The sequence below is a fragment of the Leuciscus leuciscus genome (genome assembly GCF_965113295.1).
Source record: "Leuciscus leuciscus genome assembly, chromosome: 1".
Taxonomy (NCBI): Eukaryota; Metazoa; Chordata; class Actinopteri; order Cypriniformes; family Leuciscidae; genus Leuciscus; species Leuciscus leuciscus.
The window spans coordinates 72789797-72813574 of NC_138725.1; the positions used below are offsets into that span (position 1 = coordinate 72789797).

At 39.2% G+C, this 23778-nt stretch overlaps 1 protein-coding gene across 2 annotated transcripts in view; it reads left to right on the forward strand.

The window, feature by feature from the left end:
• Positions 1–23778, forward strand: part of LOC309509895 (uncharacterized protein) — a 328406-nt gene that overhangs the window by 20390 nt on the left and 284238 nt on the right. For both annotated transcript variants that reach the window (XM_082184865.1, XM_082184866.1), the window contains exons 6-8: positions 12388–12558; positions 13069–13242; positions 13709–13882. In XM_082184865.1, the coding sequence (XP_082040991.1) occupies positions 12388–12558; positions 13069–13242; positions 13709–13882 (519 nt within the window). The remainder of the gene's footprint in view (positions 1–12387; positions 12559–13068; positions 13243–13708; positions 13883–23778) is intronic.

Here is a 23778-nt window from a genome sequence, read left to right on the forward strand (position 1 = left end):
TTTACTCTATGTATGTGTGCAGAGAAAAAAAACATCTCTCAGACAGCGCGCAAGTACCGAATAGTTTAAATTCGCGCGAATGTTTAAACTGGTAAGACTTAAAAAGACGTGCAAATGGTAAACTTAGTTACTCATGATGCAATGCTGGCCCGATTATGCAAGTGACAATTCCGTCTATCCCGACACCCGCTATCCCGCGCCGAAATTCGAGCCCTGCTGCTGCAGCTTCTTTGCTGCGTGCGTGAGGAGAAAAAAAACAGACGTCCATAGGGAGGCACTGGAAGCGTGCGTTGCACACACCAACATGAAATACGTCCCTTACAAATCTGGAACGCGGGCATTCTTAGAAGTATCGATACTAATAAATGTAGGTATCATGACGTTTTTAATTTCCGAGAATCGCGATACTTTTGAAGTATCGGTGCACCGTGCAACACTACCTCATTGTCATGTTCTAGACTTGTTATATTTAGCTTTAAGTAAAAAAAAATACCCCCTTAATATTGTGACAGTTTTTTTCTCCGTGGTATCGAAAATGGTATCGAATATCGATATTTTTCAAGGTATCGTATCGAAGTTAGAAATTCTAGTATCGTGACAACACTACAATGAGGTATATTTTACATGAACAAAAATGTCCTGAGGTAGTGCACTTGTTCAAAAGCATAAATGCTGGTTAATACATTAACGTTATTTGATGAACAGCAAACGTGTGTGCATCACACGTAAAACAATGCTCACTGGATCGACATGAAGTCAAGTCACCTTTATTTATATAGTGCTTTTAACAATAAAGATTGTGTCAAAGCACTTAACAGTATCAAATTGGAGGATAGCGTGTCAGTAATGTATAATAATAAGATTAAACATTCAATTTTTAGTTAAAGGCATTTCATTATTGAATTCAGAGATGTCATTGTCTAGCTCAGTTTAGTTTAATTAGTATCTGTGTAATCAAATGATAATCGCTAATAAAGGCAAATTGCAGAATTAAATAATATTTTTTTGAATAAAGTTAAATAAGCACAAGTTAATTTACATTTGACCACAGTTAAAATATTTACTTGTCTAAGATTCCTCAGTCAGATTATATTAACTTTAAGAATTACGGTGAAAAAACGAGACAACACACACTCATATCAACAACAATACTAGGCCAACTTGGTTAATGTTTCAGAAATGTTAAAATGAGAAGAGTTACCAACCTCTCGAAATTATTTATATAGATCCGGGTGTCGGTCTTTCAGGTGCTTTGCTATATTAGGCCCCGATCACACCTAACGTGTTTTTCAGGTTCGAAACCGCGAGGCACATAGCACTTACCATCACACAGAACGAGCAGTGCGCTGCATTTTTTATGTTGCTTGGCAACCACTGAAACAGCTGTCGTGTCAGTCAAGTAAACGTCAAATCAGCCTTTTATTAACTTTATTTACTTTCTGTTAACATTGTGGTAGTTACGGTTCATGAAGTCGTTAAGCTCCTGGTAACCCGCGAGAGCACCACAAGTTTATCCTCCATCATCAGTGCGTTCAAGCAACTAGCTTTCATCACTAAAACGGAAGGCCCGCGAGGCGCAGCAGGCGCATAAACAGCGCGCAGAACGCTCGCTAGAAACCAATTGAAAATAGGCGCCTCTCACTGCAAAAAACGCGTCAGGTGTGATCGGCCCCATTTACTTCACTTTTGCTATTTAACCAGAGCGAATGAGACAAGTGCGCGTGCGATGTTTGTCAATGCGCCTTTGGAGAGAAGTGAAAGTGACAGCTCGGCTAGTATCGATACTTCGGGAAATTAGTATTGGTACCTTTCAGATATTTCAGTATCGATATTTATCGAAATATCGATATTTTTGACAACACTAGTGTATATCGTCACACGTTACGTCATCACGCAACGCCAATAGAATTGGACTAGTTTAATTCATACCTCAGACTCGCTACGCTAAGAGGTGTTCCCCATAGTGTCGTTATTGATGCAGTGCAAGTTCCCTTGAAAGGGAACTGCCTTATACAGTAGGTAGTCAACCAAAATGCCTATTACCACCACGCTAGTAAACAAGTAAAAAAAAATAAACCAGTTGCATTTCAAAGTCATTCGCGAAATGACCGCCAGGTGGCACAAAGGGACATTTTAAAAAACAGTTGCAATTGCCACATTTTGAAACGTAAGTGGGGCTAATGTCAATTAACAGTGCGGATGAAATACTACAATTATGGTAATTTCCTAATAAGCCTACATGAAAAATAAAAAAAGAGCTATTGACATTTGTTGAACAATAATGAAACAACCTAATATTTGATGTAGTTGAAACTGCATGTTATAGTAATAGGCTAATTTTATTATTAAATAAAGAAATACAATTTGGTTAATGTTGTTTAAACAAAGGATACATACATATAGGGCCCTATCTTACGCCCGGCGCAATGCAGAGCCAAGCTTGACGCAAGTGTTTTTTTTCTAGTTTCAGTCCGACGCAGTTATCATTTTCACGTCCTGTGCCACGTTGTTTAACCCTCTAGGGTCTGAGGTGTATTCTGGGCCCTGGAGGTGTTCTGACATGCTCTGACATTTGTGCTTATTTCTGTTACTTATGACATTTGCATGGCTAAAATCTGATTACATTGTATTCAGCACAAACTCTGCTACAAACATATCCCGGCAGTTAGGCCATCGCACAAGATTTGTGTCAACACAGAAAACATTTCATCATTGGATAGGTTTTGTTTTGTTTATTGAAAGGTTTTTTTTTTTTTATGTCAGCTAACTCCTGAATGGGCGGAATGTTGTTTTTATTAATTTTTTTACCACAATTCACATCCAGCGGTAATTCAGAAAAAAAATATCCGAATGCTCCACGTGAAACTTTGGTCTTCCGATCTTTTACCATCGTGTCAATTCTCAATTGATTTTGATAAATATGCGCACGCTCGCGACCGGGGCTCTCTCTCTCTGCTCGTTCTTTCAGTAATGTGCTCCCTGTTGCAAGTGCAGACGTTATCTACATCACTCACTGATCAAATAAGGCTTTGGCAGTTGCCAAACATTTTTCAGTGCAGGAAAAACGTCTCGGGTTACGTATGTAACCCTCGTTCCCTGAGTAGGGAACGAGACGCTGCATCGATACTCGATACTTTGGGGAATGCCCTCGGCATGACGCGTCTGAAGTCTGTAATGGAACTATTCCAATCTTGATTGGTGCTCGTCACTCGTGACGTTGCATGTGACGGTGATCCGGAAGCTATAAAAGGGCAACGGAACATAGCCGTATCAGCTTTTAAAGGGTCGAAGCAAGTCGTTCTCAGGAGCACGAAAAGTGTGGCCGAGAGATGCAGCGTCTCGTTCCCTACTCAGGGAACGAGGGTTACATACGTAACCCGAGACGTTCCCTTTCGTAAAGGGAACTCCCGCTGCATCGATACTCGATACTTTGGGGAACGAATACCCATGCCGCCACACTGAGAGACCCTGCCCTGGTGTGAAGCAATCTGGCACACTCAAGACATGAGAACTTGTGAACCTGGTGTAGAGGACAGATCCAGACTGTAATGTTTGATGAAGGTGTGTGGGGAGGCCCAGCCAGCGGCATCACAGACCTCTTGAAGAGAAACCCCTGCTAGCAAGGCTCTAGAGGATGCCACTCCTCTGGTTGAGTGAGCTTTTATCAGGAGAGGTGAAGGCAGATTGCGCACCTCGTAAGCTGAAGAAATAGCCTCTACTAGCCACTTGCTAATAGTCTGCTTGGAGACCGGGGAGCCCTTCTTGGATAACCCAAAACACACAAACAGCTGGTCCGACTTCCTCCAGCCCGAGGTCCTATGTACATAGGCCTCAAGAGCTCGGACCGGGCATAACAAGTGTAACTTAGCTTGATCAGCCGACACATGCGGTGGAGGATGAAAGGCCGGAAGGATTATAGACCGTGCCACATTTGTGGGCACCTTAGGCACGTAGCCAGGTCTAGGGTGGAGAATGGCTCTCACTCTGCCAGGAGAGAACTCGAGGCAAGAGGGAGCCACAGATAGCGCCTGCAGGTCGCCAACTCGTTTCAGGGAAGTAATAGCGAGCAGGAAGGCTACCTTAAAGGATAAAAATTTCTCAGACACCTTATCCAGGGGTTCGAAGGGTGCCAGGGATAAACCTTCGAGGACCACTGCCAGGTCCCACGTGGGGACCCTAGGCTGGATAGCAGGCCTCATCCTCCTGGCTCCACGAAGGAAACGAATTATGAGTGGGTGTGTCCCCAGCGTGCCCACCCCTAAAGGCATGTGGAAGGCTGATATAGCCGCCACATAGACCTTAAGCGTGGACGGGGAGAGCCCGTCAGAGAAACGATTCTGGAGGAACTCCAGTACTGAAGCCACTGGGCAGTTAACTGGGTCCAACTGATGTTCTCTGCACCATAAAATAAAAATTTTCCATTTAAATGCATAAAGTTTCCTCGTGGAGGGGGCTCTAGAGTTTACAATGGTCTCAACAACCTCGGTTGAGAGACCAGAATTTATGAATTGGTCCCCCTCAGGGGCCAATCCAGTAGCTTCCTGGGCTACCGCCAAGGGTGAAATATCATGACCTTGGGCTGAAGAGGGAGGACCATCCTGATCCGGATTCACCGCGGAAGGCCTGCCAGAAGGGCCCAGATGTTTGGAAGCCATATTTGGGCCTGTCAGTACAGGGCCACTAAGAGTAAGCTGATCCCGTACTGCTGAACCCTCTTGTACTCTAGAACCCCCGGGGGCAGAACAATCGGGGAAAGTATACACAGACATGGCCTCAACCATGTCTGTATCATGATATCCAAACCCAGCAGAGCTGGAAGAGCATGGGAGAGGTGGCGCAGAAGGTGGCCGTCCACATAAAGGGGAAACAGGAGCACCTCTGACAAACCGACCTCCATCCCGGCTAAAGCCAACTTGGGGTGGAGTTCGAAATCCCCGGGCTGCAGCCCCTGCCTCGACAGGATGACTGCCCCCTCTTTGATCAGAGAGACCATCGACATAGTGTCTGTCAAAAATAGAACCTAATGGTCTCTCTGAAGTTTCCTCAGACCCTGTGTTTCCAACACAGGTACTAGGAGCAGGAACCATAACTTCCTCCCCATGATCAGAAAACGAGGGCATGTGCGCGTAACTCTGGTCATGCGGAGTGGGTTCCCTCTCGGGGAAAACCCATTGGTCCTGAGCCACTACTACAGGGCCCCCATGTACAGCAGGCCAAAGAATAGTATGTTGAACACTGCTGCCAGCGAGCCCACTCTTTAATAAGGTCACGTAGTGGTGGCCTGGCCTAGCTTGATATTCATGACTATGGTAAGGAAGATGAGTGTCTGAGCTGGAGACAATTGTGCCTGCATCATGACTATAACCTACACCGCCCCCAGGAATCGGTTTCTCTGAAGAGGCACTGGTGATTTTTCCTAGACTCTGAGCCATATTCCCTAGCACCTCACGAGACTCGAAACAACACCTCGGTGTTGAACCGTCTGCTCTAGTAGTCAATGGACAGGAATGAGGATGCCCTGAAGACTCCATGGAGCTAGGACAGTGACCATGCATTCCGAGGAGGTGCGGGGATACAATACTAGGCCGAATGGAAGAATCCGGAACTGATGTGCTTTTCCCCCAAAAGCAGATCTCGGAAACTTCCCGTGATGGGGTTAGAAGGGAATGAGGAGTTAAGGGCCTTGTGGATCTATCACGACAGACCAGTCCTCGGAGCTGGTCTGACTGACAGTCGGAATCTTGAATCTGAACCCCCTCGGAGGTTGATCCATTACCCTGAGATCCGAAACAAGGCCTTACTCCCCTTCCCTCACAGGAACTATGAAGTACCGGCTGTAGAACCCGGGCTCCCGAAACCGAGGAAGAGCTCACCTTGAGGTTTCCTTTGTTAAGAGAGACTTGACTTCCTGTTCCAAGAACCAACCCTGCTCGGGGCTGGCAGACATGTGAACCACCCTTAGTAGATAATATTTTTATATTAGCTCCGCTGTAAGCAGGACCCTCCAGGCTATATTTTGAAGACCCCTCGGGGTGTCTAAATATGCTATTATGGGGACCAGTCCCTCGAGACTGGCCTTGGCTAAAAATGTTCAAATGGTTTCGGTGACCTGAAGCAGCTAACTGGCAGGAACTAACCGAAATATGCTCTCTACAGACCTCCTGAGAGGCGGCGAACTCGACAGGGCCGCAACGTTTCCGGGCAGATACTGCGATTTGTGTTCGCTGGAAGCCGATGTGTCCCGAAGCGCCATCGGCGGCGGGAAGTAAACATCGATTTCCTAAGGGCTGTATAAGGGGGCGAGACTCCTGTACTCGCTCTCCTGGGGGAACGGCCATAAGGGTCTGCGTGTTACGACAAGACCTCTTAGTTGAAGCCATCTTAGCCCGAGAGACAGTCCTCAGACCTGTCCTCGATATAGAGGGCTTCATACGAGAATGTCTCTTCTGGCCCCAAGCCTTATACGTGGGGGCACGAGAGGAAACCTTCTCAAAATATGTTGAACTGGCGGCTGTCCCCTGAGGCTGCCCCCTGGCAGCAACCCCCTGAGACCTAGATTGACAACTGGGGATAGCTGATTGTCACTCTGCCTCCTGAAACCTTTCGACAACGGTTCTCGCCGCGTCGCCAAAGAGGCCAGAAGGTGAAAGGGGGGCATCGAGAAGGAAAGCCCTGTCTTTCTCCTCGATCCCCAAGCGATTAAGCCATAAATGTCTCTCTGTGACGACTATTGCTGCCATAGAACGGCCAATAGCACGAGCCGTCTCCTTAATAATACGGGGAGATAAGTCAGCTACTCTACGAAATTCAGTAATACCGTTGAGTGAGACCTCCCAGTTATCATCCACCTCTTTGAGGAGGTCAGCCTGGTATGCCTGTAATAACCCCATCGTGTGTAGGCATGCACCGGCTCGACCCACCGCCATATAAGCTTTCCCTAACAAATTCGATGTACGAGATTTGGAGGGAAGTGTCTGAGCTATCAGGGGTGACGCAACGTCAGGGAGAAAATATTTCGCAAAATATTCCTCAACCCGAGGCATCACCCCATAACCATTCTCATTAGATTCCCCAATAGATGAGTAAATATATACATGGGGGGAAAATAATTGAGATGAACATGGATTTTCCCACGATCTCGATACCTCAGTATGAAGATCAGTGAAAAAGGGAAGGCTCTGACACAAAGATTGTGACTGGGTCTGCAGGAAGCGCTCATCCATTTTATTTTTCTTAGTCGCTTCCTGCTTATTATATGGCCATTCAACATTTAATTTAACCACTGCCCTGGTCACAACCTCCAGCAATTCCTCAATAACGGGAATATGGGGTGGCGAATCCCCATATTTATGTGATTCAGTGTTGATAATATCTAACCCCTCGGAGCCAGATAAATCAAACGCTGTGTCTTTAACACGGTCGGAAGAAGCCGCAGCGCGGGCTTCCGAACCGTGCGCGAGACCAGTGGAGCTGGTTAATAAACACTGAGAAAGGGTCGCAACCGTCTCAGTGTTATCTGCCAGCTCCACGTGCGAATCCCATGCATACAAGCGGCGCGCTGCCTCAACAGACGCGGGACCTGATGCACTGGAAACGCGAGCCTGATCTGATTGATCGAACAAGCTCAAACGGGAGCGGAGCTCTCTCATAGATAGCTGAAAACAGTTTGCACAGACAGCGCCCTCGAGCACTGCCCGTGCATGCTCCACTCCCAGACAAACAACACAAAACGAGTGCGTGTCACCCTCGCTCAAATAGCGCGAGCAAGGGGACGCACACCGCCTGAGTCGTTTCTCTATATTCGCCATATATATATTGAGATAGACAAACAACACCAAATAAGACAATACAGTCACACAGAACGCTTGCTGAAGACAGAAAGCTGATACGGCTATGTTCCGTTGCCCTTTTATAGCTTCCGGATCACCGTCACATGCAACGTCACGAGTGACGAGCACCAATCAAGATTGGAATAGTTCCATTACAGACTTCAGACGCGTCATGCCGAGGGCATTCCCCAAAGTATCGAGTATCGATGCAGCGGGAGTTCCCTTTACGAAAGGGAACCCTGACCAAATAGGCCATGCTTCCAGGGATGATCTCGTTTTCATGGAGACAGATGCACGTGGTGTGCACGTGGTGTGCACGGAGGGGAGGGGCCATTCAGGAGTGACAGAGCGCTGCGTGTTTTAAATAGCGTAAAACATTTTTTTTTATAACGAAACGCAAAAAACCTACCTGCTTGGCTATTGTTAGTTTTTTAACATTGTTTATTGCTTTTGTTTTTAGACGGTTTAAAGTAGCCATGCAAGTAGCCCACCATTTTTTTTTTATTCATGTCAAGTCAAGTCAAGTCAAGTATATTTGTATAGCGCTTTTCACAATACAGATTGTATCAAAGCAGCTTCACAGTATTAAATTAAAATAATACAAAGTTTGTTTCAAGAGGAATTTATTGATTGATAAAATGAAATTAAATATCCCCAAAATATCCCCAACTGAGCAAGCCAAAGGCAACAGTGGCAAGGAACCGAAAAACTCCATCAAGTGACCTAATGGTGTCCTAAAACTCCATCAGGTGACCTAATGGAGAAAAAAAAAAACCTTGGGAGAACCCAGGCTCAGTCGGGGGCCAGTTCTCTTCTGGCATTTATGAGCTACAGGATGGATTGTAGTTTGAACTGTAAGATTATATGAATGCCTGGCTGAAGAGATGCGACTTTAATCTAGTTTTAAACTGGGAGAGCGAGTCTGAGCAACGAACAGTATCAGGAAGACTATTCCAGAGTTTTGGAGCCAAATGTGAAAACGCTCTCCCTCCTTTGGTGGTTCTGGATATCCTAGGTATGACCAAAAGCCTTGAATTTAGTGATCTTAAAGAGCGCGATGGATTATAGGGCGATAGAAGATCCGTTAAATAGACTTGAGCTAAGCCGTTTAGGGCTTTATAAGTCAGTAGCAATACCTTGTAATTAATACGGAACTTTATAGGTAACCAATGCAGTGATGATAAAATTGGTGTTATATGATCATATTTTCTTGATCTCGTAAGAACTCTAGCGGCGGCATTTTGGACTAACTGTAGCTTGTTTATTGAGGATGCAGGACAACCAGCTAATAAAGCATTACAGTAATCCAGTCTCGAGGTCATGAATGCATGAACTAACTTTTCTGCATCAGAAACTGATAGCATATTACGTAGCTTAGCAATGTTTCTAAGGTGGAAAAAGGCTGTTTTTGTAACATATGAAATATGATTTTCAAAAGACAGGTTGCAATCGAGTATAACACCCAGGTCTTTTACTGTAGAGCAGGGGTGTCAAACTCATTTTCACTGAGGGCCACTTCAGCATTATGGCTGCCCTCAAAGGGCCGGTTGTAAATGTAAGACTTTTAAAATGTTAATATATTGTCTCTTTATTTGATTATTACTTATTTAAGTTACAAATATTGTATATGCATTTGCAGGGGTGTTTCTAGGTTTTAAAAACATCAGGGGATGAGCCCGAAACATCAGGAGCTGGGTAATAATGATTTGATACAGATAATATTGTATTATTGTATATATGCAGGGGCAAACTGGCTCAAAATTCAGCTCTGGCACTGTACTAGCCACACCAGCACACATTACCACACAGTCATGCGTATTCAAATGTGAGGTAGTTAGGGGGGTTCGGGGGCATGCTCCCCTGATAAAATTTGGATTTCTCTGACCTACATATGTGCATTTTAAGGTGTTTAAAGGCCAAATTTGGGGGGGATAACAATAGCTTTAAAAGCATGTCAGTGGGCAGTAGCATAAATTATTTGTCAAGATAACAGATTCTTAAAAATGAGAATGAGGATAAATGTTGCAATGAATGATCCACACTACAAAATGGAAATGCAGAATGTTTCTGCTTATTGTTGACAATACACATATTCCAAACGGGAATGGCCTTAAATGAGAAATCTTTCAAGGATTATTTTGCATAGATGTTACATTTCAATCAAAAACCAGTGCAATCTTTTTAAAACTAATCAGTTTAAAGTTCAATTGTTCACTCCTAAAGACAGTCACTTGTCGCCACCTACTGGCTTAATGATGCAAGTGGTGCAAACACAGACAAGCGGGGTGATACAAATGGTGAAAAGGCTAATACTGGTACCTATTTTAATAATATAAAATATCAATATATTATTCTTTAATCAGTTCTATGCAGCAGAATCAGATTTAACAGAATTTTTTTTTTACCAATTGTCGAAATAAAGTAGGCCTATAGTACTACAAAGCTATTTTTGTCAGAGCAGGAGCAGATCAGGGAGAGGACCAGTGAACGAGAGGATCGTGATTCGTGTAATTTTACCAGTGTTGCCCAGCACGGCTATACACCATGTTACAGCAGAGTAGTAGGCCTACTATTGCAAAAAGAAACAAGTCCAGAGAAATTTCATGTCGGCAGGTTTTTTAAGCGGACTTTGCCTTTCCAATGAGCGTGAGCAGAACTCACAACACTCACACACACACACACACACACACACACACACACACACACACACACACACACACACACACACGGACGTTGCTTGCGGAACATTGAGCAGAACGCGCTGTGGACACGGCGCGGAGAGCACAGCGCACACACACAGCGGAACCGAGGGGAACGGAACGAAGTTATGCATGTTCGGAAGCGGACTCGCACGCAAAGTCATAAAACACGCTGAGCCAGAGTCAAACCATCGCCGAACACGGAGGGGCGCGGCGGCTTTTTAGTATATTTCGGCCAAAAAACGAAAATGTTATTTTCGGCCGAAAATTTTCGGCAGCCTAAATTTGATTGCATTCCTAATTTTAAGACACCCATATGCTCTCGCGGGCCACATAAAATAATGTGGCGGGCCGGATTTGGCCCGCGGGCCTTGAGTTTGACACATGTGCTGTCGAGGATAAAGTAACAGGACATCCTATGATGTTAAAGTTGTATTGTGCGAGGTTTTGTGGGCGGTTTTTTGAACCGATAAGTATTACCTCTGTCTTGTCTGGATTTAATAAAAGAAAATTACGCGTCATCCAATCTTTTATATCTTTAACACACTCTGTCAATTTGGAAAATTTTGCGTTTTCATCCGGCCGTGATGAAATGTATATTTGAGTGTCATCAGCATAACAATGGAAACTAATTCCATGTTTCCTTATAATATTTCCAAGTGGCATCATATATATTGAAAATAACAGAGGGCCTAATACAGATCCCTGCGGCACTCCATAGTTTACTGGAGTTATGATCGATTTTTCTCCATTTAAATAGACAAAATGGTAGCGGTCAGATAGGTATGATTTGAACCAGCTTAGTGCTTGTCCTTGAACACCAGTATAATTTTGTAGTCGATCTAAGAGTAATGTATGATCTATAGTATCGAACGCAGCACTAAGATCAAGTAAAACTAGTATTGAGATACAGCCTTGGTCAGAAGCTAAAAGTAAATCATTTGTGATTTTAACGAGCGCAGTTTCAGTGCTATGATGCGGTCTGAATCCAGACTGAAACTTTTCATAGATATCATTTTGTTGCAAGAAAGAGCCCAGTTGAGCGGACACCACTTTTTCTAATATTTTAGACATAAATGGAAGATTTGAAATGGGTCTATAATTTGCTAGATTATTATGATCTAATTGTGGTTTCTTAATGAGAGGTTTTATAACTGCCAGTTTACTGTCATGTGTTTTTTATTCATGTGTTTCCCTTCCCCCTTGAAATTAATCTCTTCTCTGATGGCGTGAAGACCAGTTTAGTAGCGGAACAATAAGTATGTCTAATAGCCAGATGAGTTTCAGTCCTTCCCCCCCAGCAACCTGTCACATGTGAAAGGATCACAGCAATAAGTTAATGACAACAGTCTAATCCAATCAATCCCTGATGAACGAAACCAAGTCCTGCCCTACTTTTTTTTTCCTCATTTGAGTCTAACAGTAACAGTCCTATTCAGGTAGGGAATATTGAATAATCAAAAATAAAATAACACTGCATGGTCTTTCACTGTATAAATTAAATATAGATTACTCCTTATTAATGCTAAAAAAGCTATTCAGTCTAGTGCAGTGAGTGATTTTTATTTTGTTTTTTAATTAACATTAAGGGCACAGACTGCAGCAGGTATATTAGATGGTTGTCACGTTAAGACCTGATGTACATGATGCAGATCTGACATGCATCCATTGTTCTCCCAACGCTTTACGTTAATTTAAGACTTTTTTTTTTAAAGTCATTTAAGCTGTGCTTACAAGGACACGGCCATTTCAACATAATTTTGTTTTATGTAAGGTCGGCTAGAGAGGGAAGTCTTGCAATCTTTTGGAGACACCTGCTCAATAACATACCTTTTCACCTAAGTCCTCTCTGTTTTCAGATTGGCAGACTGTAAACTCACTGTTCAGCACTGTGAAATTTTGGCTTCAGCTCTACAATCATCAAACTCCCCGCTGAGAGAGCTGGACTTGAGTTACAATGACCTACATTCAGGACTGAAGCTGCTATGTGCTGGACTGAAGAGTCCAAACTGTCAACTCAACATACTGAGGTTTGACTTCAACATTAATTTTTAAAAAATAAATAAAAATAATGTGTGATGTACTCTTTTAATAAATGTACTCTATATATTCCAGAGAATATAGAATATTATTTCATGTGTTTTTGCATGTACAGCATACAGTGCAATATTTCTTTCACCTGTAATTGCTTTCTCGGATTCATAAATCTTTCATAGTCAAGAGCTATTGCAAGAAAAAAGGATGAAAAACACATGATGATAATGTGGCCATCGATTAATTATTTATTTTCAGTTACTCTACAGTATATATGACGTTGTCATCGTTACTTTCAGATAACTAACTAACTAACCAGTTAATTATTTATATTAAGCTACTCTATATAAGATGTTGTCTATTACTTTCAGATCACTTTTGATGTAAATATTTACATTCATGTTCTATGCAGACACCTTATCAAAAACATGAAACGATGCACACTGTGCTCTCAAACATCAATGTCTATCTATAAAATGTGTAATTATTTATTTTTCCCATATTAGATTGGCTGGCTGTAATCTCGCTGATCAGCACTGTGAAACTGTTGCTTCAGCTCTACAATCATTAAACTCCCCGCTGAGAGAGCTGGACCTGAGTGACAATAAACTGCATGATTCAGGGGTGAAGCTGCTCTCTGCTGGACTGAAAATTTCAAACTGTCAACTCAACATACTGAGGTTTGACTTTACACATTGATTTTTTTAAATAATAATGTGTGATGTTCTCTATTAATAAATGTACTCTATATATATTCCAGTATTATAAATACAGCTAGAAGATAGTCTTCTTTCATGTGTTTTTGTATGTACAGTTTATAGTGCAAGTTTTTCTTTCACCTGTAATTGCTTACTCGGATTCATAAATATTTTATAGTGAAGAGCTATTGCAAGAAAATGGTATGAAAAAAAAAAACTTGATGATAATATGGCCATTGATTAATTATTTATTTTCAGTTACTCTATATATGATGTTGTCATCGTTACTTTCAGGTAACTTAAATATTTATAAATTCATTCATTCATTCATGTTCTATGCAGACACCTTATCAGAAGCACGAGACAAAGCACACAGTGCTCTCAAGCATCAGTTTATATCTATATAGAGTGTATGTAATTAATTATTTTTATTTTTTACTGTATTTAGATTGGCTGGCTGTAATCTCACTGATCAGTGCTGTGAAATTGTGGCTTCACTTCTACAATCATCAAACTCCTTCCTCAGAGATCTGGATCTGAGTAACAATGAACTGCAGGATTCAGGAGTGAAGCTGCTGTGTGATGCATTCCAGAATCCAAACTGTCAACTCAATATACTGAGGTATTTAGGGGGGTATTTTACTGTTCTGTGTAAATTATACATGGATTATATAAATGTTGTATGTAATACTGACATATTAAATAATATTTTTTTAAATGTCTATTTTATAGAGATGAATTGTGTATCAGAGCACTGAATAGACACATTTAAATATATTTGTGATTGCAATAAGTTCTGACCTGCTTGTTACCAGAAAAATACCTGAAACGCTAAGCCCCGGGATTGCAGAAGTTTTTTTTAAAGAAACCCTACCATTGCACATGAAGGTTTGCTTTGAAGCTGCAAGTTTTTTTCCAGACTCAGTTTAATTATTGCACAGAGAAAAGACATCCGAACAGTTATCTAGATACAGAAGCCTCTTGATGTGGACAAATGTAAACATGTTCTGGGGCGCGTTTACACTAAACACTAAACATAATAAGCCACAGACTCATGCTCAGCTCACAAAAGGCTGCAAATAGTCACTGATGCTCAGGGAGAAAAAAACTTTATATAAAGACCATGAGTATGTACTTTTAAACGGGATAATTTGTGTAAAATAAAAATATTATTTTGTATTGTGGCATACAGGCAAATATATGTTTATAAATGGCTTCATCAGGGCAGTACTAAATCTTTTTTTCACCAATTTTGCAAGGTAAATGCATGAACTCAACTGTACATTAAAATAGTCACCGGTTAAACTCTATTTTGTTTTGTTCCAGCTATAAATTCAAAAGGACTTGAGATAAAATATCAAAACATGACCTCACACTCCAACAAATATGTTATAAAACACTTAATAAACTTGTATTCAACTTTGAAAACAAAAAGATAATGATAATTTTAACATGAACTGCTGTTGTTAAATCTGTTAATCTTAATTCTCTAAACTGTTTCAGTATTTCAATATTTCAGCTTATATAGGCCTACCTGCTTATTTACAAACCACCTACAATCCAGTTTAGCAGGTGCAGTGAAATTACACCTATGTAAATTAGGCTGATTATAGATTATCATTCATTGACAAAAATTGCATATTAGCGTCAAACTAAATGGTTAAAGGGTCATGAAACCCTAAAACACATTTTTTGAAATGTTAACAGATCTGCACAGGAAAAGTGGTTTTTATTTGTTTTTGTTTTGTTTTGTATTGTTTTTCTGAGCGATTTTGTTCTTCCGGATTAAAAAGCACAGTTAAGAAAAGTGATATCTGGTAAATGTGTTAGTTCGGAGTGGTGATTGGCTGCTTTGTCTATGTCATCAGTTTCTGAGGTTTCTCTGCATTATTCATGAGAATGAGCTCTTTTAATCCAATCACTAGGCTGTATTTTGCATGAAAACACATTACAGTGGATAATTTAGATGTTACTAAAGACCGTTTTACTGTTCCTTCACTTCTGCCTCTTCAGCCTCTTCTTCTGTTGGGATACATGTGTCATAAGTGTATGCTTACTCAGTACTAGGAGTGTGACACGAGATCTCGCAAGACTAAAATGTGATGAGATTTCTCGTTGAGTGAAAAGGTGTCTCATGATATTGCCATGACGGCACGTGAGGCAGAGGGTGAAATTAGCATAGAATATGCCAACACTATTTTTACATTACATTACGGTGGCCACCGCGGTCCACTGTCGTTTAGCTGTTTTTATAAAAAATAAAAACCATTGTAAACATCAGTTCTGCTTATCCAGCACGAGTTGCAGTCGCACACAGTGCAACATGAATCACAGTTCACTGATCGCGTGACGATGGCAGAGGATTTGTTGCGCAACAGAGCCTAAGTGTCTGATAAATGTCTTATCTTGTAGAATGCGCGCTCAGCACCGCCGCTCCTTGTTCACAGTATGTGCGATTGCGAATCCGAAAGCGAAAGTAAAACACGAGCCCCCTGATGGGCGCAAATTAGGCTGTGTTGCCTTGAACGTGAGCGACTGAAAGGGAACCACCATCTGTAGGCATTGCAGCGAAAATAACAGGCTCCAGCTAGCATTCTAAGGTTTACAACCGCTGTAGGCATCATTTTAAAGTATTAAGAATACTAAATGTTCCCGTTGTCTATTGAAAAGATATCAAATTTACAGAGCAGCTCCCAGACGCGCCTCACTCACTCAACTGCATGCCGGAAGTCTCAATGGTTTGTAAATTTATACAGCTTTTAGGACTGCTTAAAGTTACTGACACAAGCGATAAAAAAAGAATGAATGGATGAATAAGAAAATCACGAGCTTGACATGTTTGATATTAAAAGGAAATAAGCCCGAAAGAGGCCGACGCCAACTGCAATCTAACGGCACTGTGGTCAGCAGTCGCATGGCGCACTGTAGCGACACCAGCTCAAATGAGGGGAATGTACAATTATTAATAATCAATAACTAATCATACTGGCTATCACTTACACACTTTAAATCGCCCAAAAAGGGAATGCAAAGCCCATATAGTTGTATATCTATATATAAATAATTAACCACAACGAATTACAATTAATTATGAATATACAGATGGGCTTATATATCAAATTTGTGAATTCCTACAAAATTAATATCACATCGAATAATTAGTTTGTCCGCCAAACGAATCATGCGATTTCTTATCGACTCTCAAGGAGGATTCTTCTTATAAACTGTCAAGAAAGGCTATTCCTCTGGCCATGAGGAAGAACTTTCTTGTTTTACAAAATTATTAACTTGTAGTCTGATTACAAATACAGCTTGTAGCTAAAGATCGTACACATTTAAGAGGCTTTTGTTCAGAGCAAACAGAGACAATCAAGCGTATAATGGGTTTTTAATAAATGCAACTATAAACATACAACTACATCTAACAAAGAATACATATATGAATAGTATAATGAAAGTAAATAAATAAATGCAAAAAAAGACAGGAAAAGCAGATCACAGAATGGCAAACAAATAACAAACAATGAACCTTTGAAAACCAGCAAAGAAAATCAAAACCACCTTAAGCAGGGGCAGACAATATTAAGCATTTAAATCTTGGTAAAAGAATACTTGCATTGATCTTTTGTTGCTGATGCGTGTGTCTGAGTGTCCGTTCTCGGTGTGTCCGTTAGTTGTACGCGTTCTTTCGTTTCTTCCGGAGCTTGTGTCGTTCGCGGGAAGTTCAAACAGTTTACTTGTAAGAGTTGCCAGAAACTTTTCACTCATAGGTAGAAATGAATGAACACGAGACTAAACAAGGCAAGAACGTAAAACAAAACGGAGAGAGAACAAACTTTAGATAACGAAACCAACTTGAAGATAACAAAAGCTTAAAGAAGCAAAACGAAGAGCGACGAAAACATGAAGAGACAAAACGTGAAGACGAGAAGAGCTACAGAACAAAGAAAAAGCAACCATCTACGGTGTGTCTCCTTCTTTAAGCATTTCAAAGTCCACTCCTTTTTTGAGTAGTTAGACCAATCAGATCAAGACATTCTGAGCGGGAAAAGGTTTCTTTGTCTCAGCTCGCAGCTTAATTTGCATGTTTTATGATAGTGTTAGGATTTTGTCAGTTCTACTCCAAATGAGGGTAAACACAGTATAATACATTTTATCATAACCCTAATACATATATTTAGCCTAAGCACACCGAGAGGTTTAATTAGAGACCAAGATTGATATAACTGGAAGATACAACATAGAGATACATTCTTATTCTTTAAAATTGGCATTTAAAAGTTCAACTAACAACTAGGAACACAACTATGTCCATATAAGGGCAAATAATACATGCATACTTTAATACATCATATACAGATTTTGAATCCCTTATGAATTAATGAATTAAATGCAAGGAATCTTTGTGTGTGTATGTGTGTGTGTGGAATGACATCTCGGAGGTCTACTGGCTTGCCCGGATTTCTTCCTCACAGAGAGAGAGGGGGAGAATAGATAACGGATCTCTTTGAAACTGCAAGAGAAAAGCTTGAAAACGGTTCTGTTCAACTTTACTAGGTAACCAACGTGTCAAAAGGGCAATTTGATCCCGACTCATCGGCGCTAAGCTGTGATTTACATTTTAAAAGGTTAATGGTTAAAAGCTTTTCTGAATCTTAACTTGACAAGTCACCGTGAGGTTGTCCATACGCTACAGCACATACCACACAAATTACTTAGAAACTAATGAATGCATGAACTTACGGTTCTACAAAACTTCATACTGGGTCCTAAAGCAAAACTTTGAAATTTGTGAGGATGAACATCTGATTTTCCTCTTGGGAATGATATTTGTTTCGGTCTTCAGCAACAACTGGTTCGGCTCTGCTCGCTTTCCCGTGCATCGGCACTTGATAGATTGACAGAGCGCAATTAAATATGTTCGGTGAATATACATTTTTAAGTGAAGACCTTAAGCTCTGATTCGTACAATGCATCTTTTTGCATCGGGGTAATTATTTGAAAGTGATTTATTTAGCCAATATTTAATTGTCAATTTCCAAAAAAAATCTATTTTTTTATTATTTTTTTATTACAGTGTACTTCATTCTCCATTTTAAGGAAATTTGCATTTTAAAGACAATAACAGATGCACAATGTGAAAATAATGACAAATCAAAAACTATTGTGATATTAAAATAAGTTGTGATATGATAAATGAGTTTGAAGTTCAGCCAGAAAAAAAAAAAAAATTGGTGCATTAGCGCAGGCAGAGTTAGTGTGCAGAGTGATGTCTATTATCTAATTTCCTAGATTATCTAATCTAATTATCTAATTTTTATCATACATTTTCAAGCAGCACTGATTTAAGTTTGTATGTACATTAACATTAACATGAGTGGCATGAGTAATTGTAGTCGGTGTTGTACAATGAGTGACTTTTGAAAAGGTGACGTGGCGTGACATGGTGACATCTCCTCTGTTGTTTGATTCTCTTGCCAATGCCAGTACGAGGACTTCTAATGGATATATAAGTAACTGCATTTTTGTGTGAGCAATTCTGCAACTGCTTTAGATTTCAGTTACTTTGACTTTGAGACGCCTGGAATGATCAGGCGGGCCATTTGTGTTCTATAGGCTGTATGGTTTGCACCCTTGGTGTATTGTATATTTTATATCTCTTAAAATGAAGCATAGTAACATGAAGACCTCCTGTTGTTGTAGAATATCTGGCTGTATGGTGACAAAAGAAGGGTGTGCTGCTTTGGCATCAGCTCTGAGATCAAACCCTACACACCTGAGAGAGCTGGACCTGATCTACAATCACTCTGGACCTGGGACTCTGGACAAACTCAAGTATGTTGAGCAGTAACTATAATTCTGTCTGCTGTGTGTGAGAGAGAATTTGTCATTGGTTTTGTGTTTGTCAAGAGATGCTTCTTTGGTTCTCAAAATAAGATTGCAACAAAAAGGCAATGCATTTATATGAAAGAAAAATGTTGTGCTTCACTGGGGGTCTATGAGAGGATTCTGAAAGTTATTTGCATTGAAAAAAATAAATAACATCAACAGCCATCTGAATATCTTTGGATATTGAGCTTTAAATTATATATTTTTGTCCCATATGGAAGCTCATCTTCTCTATGATGATTGGATGAGCTTTCAGATTAACAGGACTTTACAACAAACTGAAATTGATTGTAAAGTAATGTACTGTAAAAAAGTTTGTACTTCTGAATATTCACAAAACATATTCCTCAGTGTTCTCAGGCTCCCTGGCCCACAAAAATTACAGTAAGAGTGGGTGATAAACACATAACATGTCGTATGCATGTGGTTAATTATGCTCTGTGGATAATTTTAAAATGGATGAAAAGATGATTAGGATCCATGGATGCATGGAATGTATTGTCCCAAGATAGCTGCAGAAAAGGTTGTCTGGAAAATAAATTTAAATTGTGCCAATGTATGTGCATAGCGTGTAGTTTTTAATGAAAAAAAGTTTCTATCTTTTTGAATATCTGGAGAATATAGGATTTTATATGTCCATAATATAATAAGCACATGCAATATACTTTTTTTACAGCATGTATTAATATTTGAGAAAGACAACTGTACCTTGATCATTCATGTTAGTTCACTTACATTAACTAAGGTTAACAGTTAAAATAAAAATTAAAACTAAATTTAAAATTTAGTAAATATTGAAATTAACAAACTAACAATGAACAATACAACATTTATTAACCTTAGTTAACCCCCTGGGTTCGGCTGTCACACCGGCGCGACAAGCTCGCTTTTTTTCTTATCAGTGCAAAAGAGACTCAACATACTATTGATTTTGATCTTACATATAAGTGTACATCATTCGATCCTGTTATTTTTTTGTGTATACTCACGATAAAAACAAAGTGTTGTGCTTTTCGCCAAATAAAGAAAAATAAACATGATGCGAGTTCTGCCTTCTCTCTGTCAGTGAAGTCCATTCTGAAACGCGTCCGAAAATGAACTGTTACTCAGCGAATACTCAGCCACACAGGCACGAGAGATATGTCTTTATAAAGCTTGAATTCTGTGTGTGAATGAATAAACGGCACAGATACACACTGTTGTTTACTACAGCTATAGTAAACAACAGCGTGCAGCTGTGCCGTTCATTCATACTCACATTTAACTTACATTAGTAAACATGTTATTTTTACATGAACACATCTACTAGTTTAGCTTTTACCAAACTATATTGCTATACTGAGATGAGAAAAAATCGACTGAAATATGTTGAAATAAAATGTCTTTGTATAAGCAACGTATTAAACTGTAAATTAACATTGATATGCTGATACAGTATATCATAAAAATGATATGTTACAGACGAAATATGAATGTTTAGACAAGATTTTGTTGACTAGTTTTGGATAGATTATAAAGTTTTTACTGTAAAAAAAAAACTACTGCCACATCAAATAAGCTTTTGTTTGCCAATTTCTGCAAATATGTTAAATATATAGTATGTGATATTTTGTCAAAAATAAAGTAGGTATATTGAATTATCAACTAAGATGTTATTATAGTGTTTGTTCCAATATTCAAACTAACGAATCCTTAACTTTGAAATGCGTATGATAAAATGTATTCTTTTAACAAAGAAAGATTACACTCGAAATATTGTTAAAACTGTAATTGTTGTAATTGTAACCTTTTTTTAATAAAATAGCAAAAAAATATTTACAAGGTAAATCTAAACAAAACAAAAATCTAAATCGGTCAATATTATTGTGTTTTATTAGTGACAAATTTGGGGAGAGGATACATATTCCAAAACTTTCTGAAAATACAGTATGAGAATTAACTGCACAATTACTAGAAATGTTTACCTTGGATATTATACAATTTGCATGCAAACAAAATTCGTGGAAAAAGACACTTTTTTCAAGATGTTTCCAACTCTAACTTTGAACCAATTCTGTAGAATATATATATATTAGGGGTGTAACGATACGCGTATTCGTATCGAACCGTTCAGTACGAGGCTTTCGGTTCGGTTTTCGGTACGCATTACGTACCGAACGGTTCGTTGGACCATTTTTTCTGCCGACCAAAATTTTGTTATTTCAAATGAAGGCGCGTCGCGGGTGGCAATCGCGCTCATAGAGGCTGGCGTGACCACAACATCAACTGGCAAATGCAATGTAAGGAACGAAACTGAGCTACTCTTATTGTGTTTGTGTGGACCGTTTATCAGTTTTGACCTGTGAAGCGGGACTCGCGAGCCCTATGCGCGAGCCTGATCAAGCAACACCACACAGCGCTAAGAGATCCAGACCAGTAAAGAAAGCATTTGAATTTCAAATGCTTTTTGAATTTGCCACTGAAGTAATAACATCGCTGCGAGATCTAGTGAGAAACATGCACATTTCTCTGTTATTAACGGATCAAACAGCGCTGACGTGGAAACCAGGAAGAAACATCGTGCCATGAATGAACTGGCCGGTGTCCATAGATCAGCAACATTCACCGTGGAATGGATTTGCTGTAGTAACACTAACTGCAAGGTATGGAAGTTTGTCAGGAATAGTGGGCTATAATGCTTTCAAGTAACATTACGTCTGTTTTATTTTGACATTATGAATACAATTGCTGCCCTCAAATGTTAATCTGAACTAAAATAAACCTTTGTTTATAAATAGCCTACTACTACAATATTACATTTCATTTTGTCCAAGGAGCTGTTTTGTTTTATATGCTCATAAGAAGAGGCAAGTATAGCTCCATTATTACTCATTAAAAAAAGCAACAAAAAATTAAATAAAAAAAATCATACTTTATGATGTTAGTTTCATTAAATAAATAAAAAGAATAAAATAAAAAATAATTCAAGGAAATTTCTCTGGCACTTATTTATTTTTGCTGATGCCTATGGAAAACGTACCGAACCGAACCGTACCGAACCGTGACACAAGTGTATCGTATCGAACCGAACCGTGCATTTTGTGAACTGTTACACCCCTAATATATATATATATATATATATATATATATATATATCTCATTATTATTTATTTTGTCCTCGCATTCTTTCTTGTGGTACCCCCACGCATATTGCCTTTCCAAACAAAAAGTCTCTTACAAAATTTAAATCAATGTATTGTTTTATGTAAATGATTAGGCAAGATGATTTTCAGATCATTTTGAAGCAAAAACTCTAAGCGACACCATCCATTAGTCAAAAGTCTTGTGGACACATATTTAGTATGTGTTTTTTGTGGCCTTTTCATTTTTTGTTTTTTTCAATAACCATGCATTATTCTCTCAAAAATACAAACATGCAAATACATGTTGCTCACATATTATGGTAGCCCTGTTTGTGCTAAATAGAGTGTAATGACACCTTTACCATTAATATGTTTATAAGCAACTGAAAAAAGCACGAATGTCAGGGCATGTCAAAACATCATAAGTCATTCTGAATAGACACATAACCAACATATATTTAGAAAGCCAACACTTGAGAGTTTACAGTTCAAGACTCAGAATTAGTCAGACTGTTATTAATATGTAGATATATAAGCTCAAACATATATATATATATATATATATATATATATATATATATATATATATATATATATATATATATATATATATAATTATAAAATATAATTTTTAAATAAAAATATGTTGTGTCTGTTAAAGACACTTAAAAATACAATTAAGCTCAAGCCACAAGTGTGGTCATGCTTCATTTAAAATCTCTAAAACTATGCATTCTGTGCATAATTTGCTAAGATCATGTCGTGAGTTTTTAAAAAAGGCTGATAACAATATTGTAATTGAAATATTGTATTTACCTCTTAATGCTAAAAAATGTAATCTTATTGTAAAGTGTTACCATTTCATATAAATCCTACTATGTATGAGTCTCATATGCTTAAAGATGGCCATCTTTAAATATCTGCAAAAGCCAGAGCATTAAAATTGCATTAATGTATATTTCATTACATGTATAGTCTCTCACTTTGTTTGCTTCTATATTAGAACACTTGATTATCTACTCAAAATAACAATATGTATTGCGGTGATAAAAAAGAATAGAATCAAATGCGGTTCTGATTTGTTTCTGTTTCTGTCGGCTGCATGAACATATCAATGTTGAGAAAGCAATCTCGTCAGCAGCTTTAAATATGCATCTTCGCTGGCTAATGAATACATAAAAGTGACTGGATATAAACTAATGCAAATACTGTAGATGGTAACAACTGCAACATTAAACATTTGGGTCAGGTTTGCGTGTGTTTTTGTCACTTTGTTTTAACCGCTTGAGGTAAGCTAATAATGTGAGTCCTCTTAGCCTCGACGGCAAACATACTTCTGTTCTTTCTCTGCTAATGCAGCATCTAGATAACAAATTAATCACTTTATAATGATATGGCAACATGTAGTGTGATTACATAAACAGAGAATATTTATTTTTGATATTAATTACATCATTTAAAAATAGTCTTTCTAAAGACTTATCTCTCATCTCTGTGTGGCAAGTAT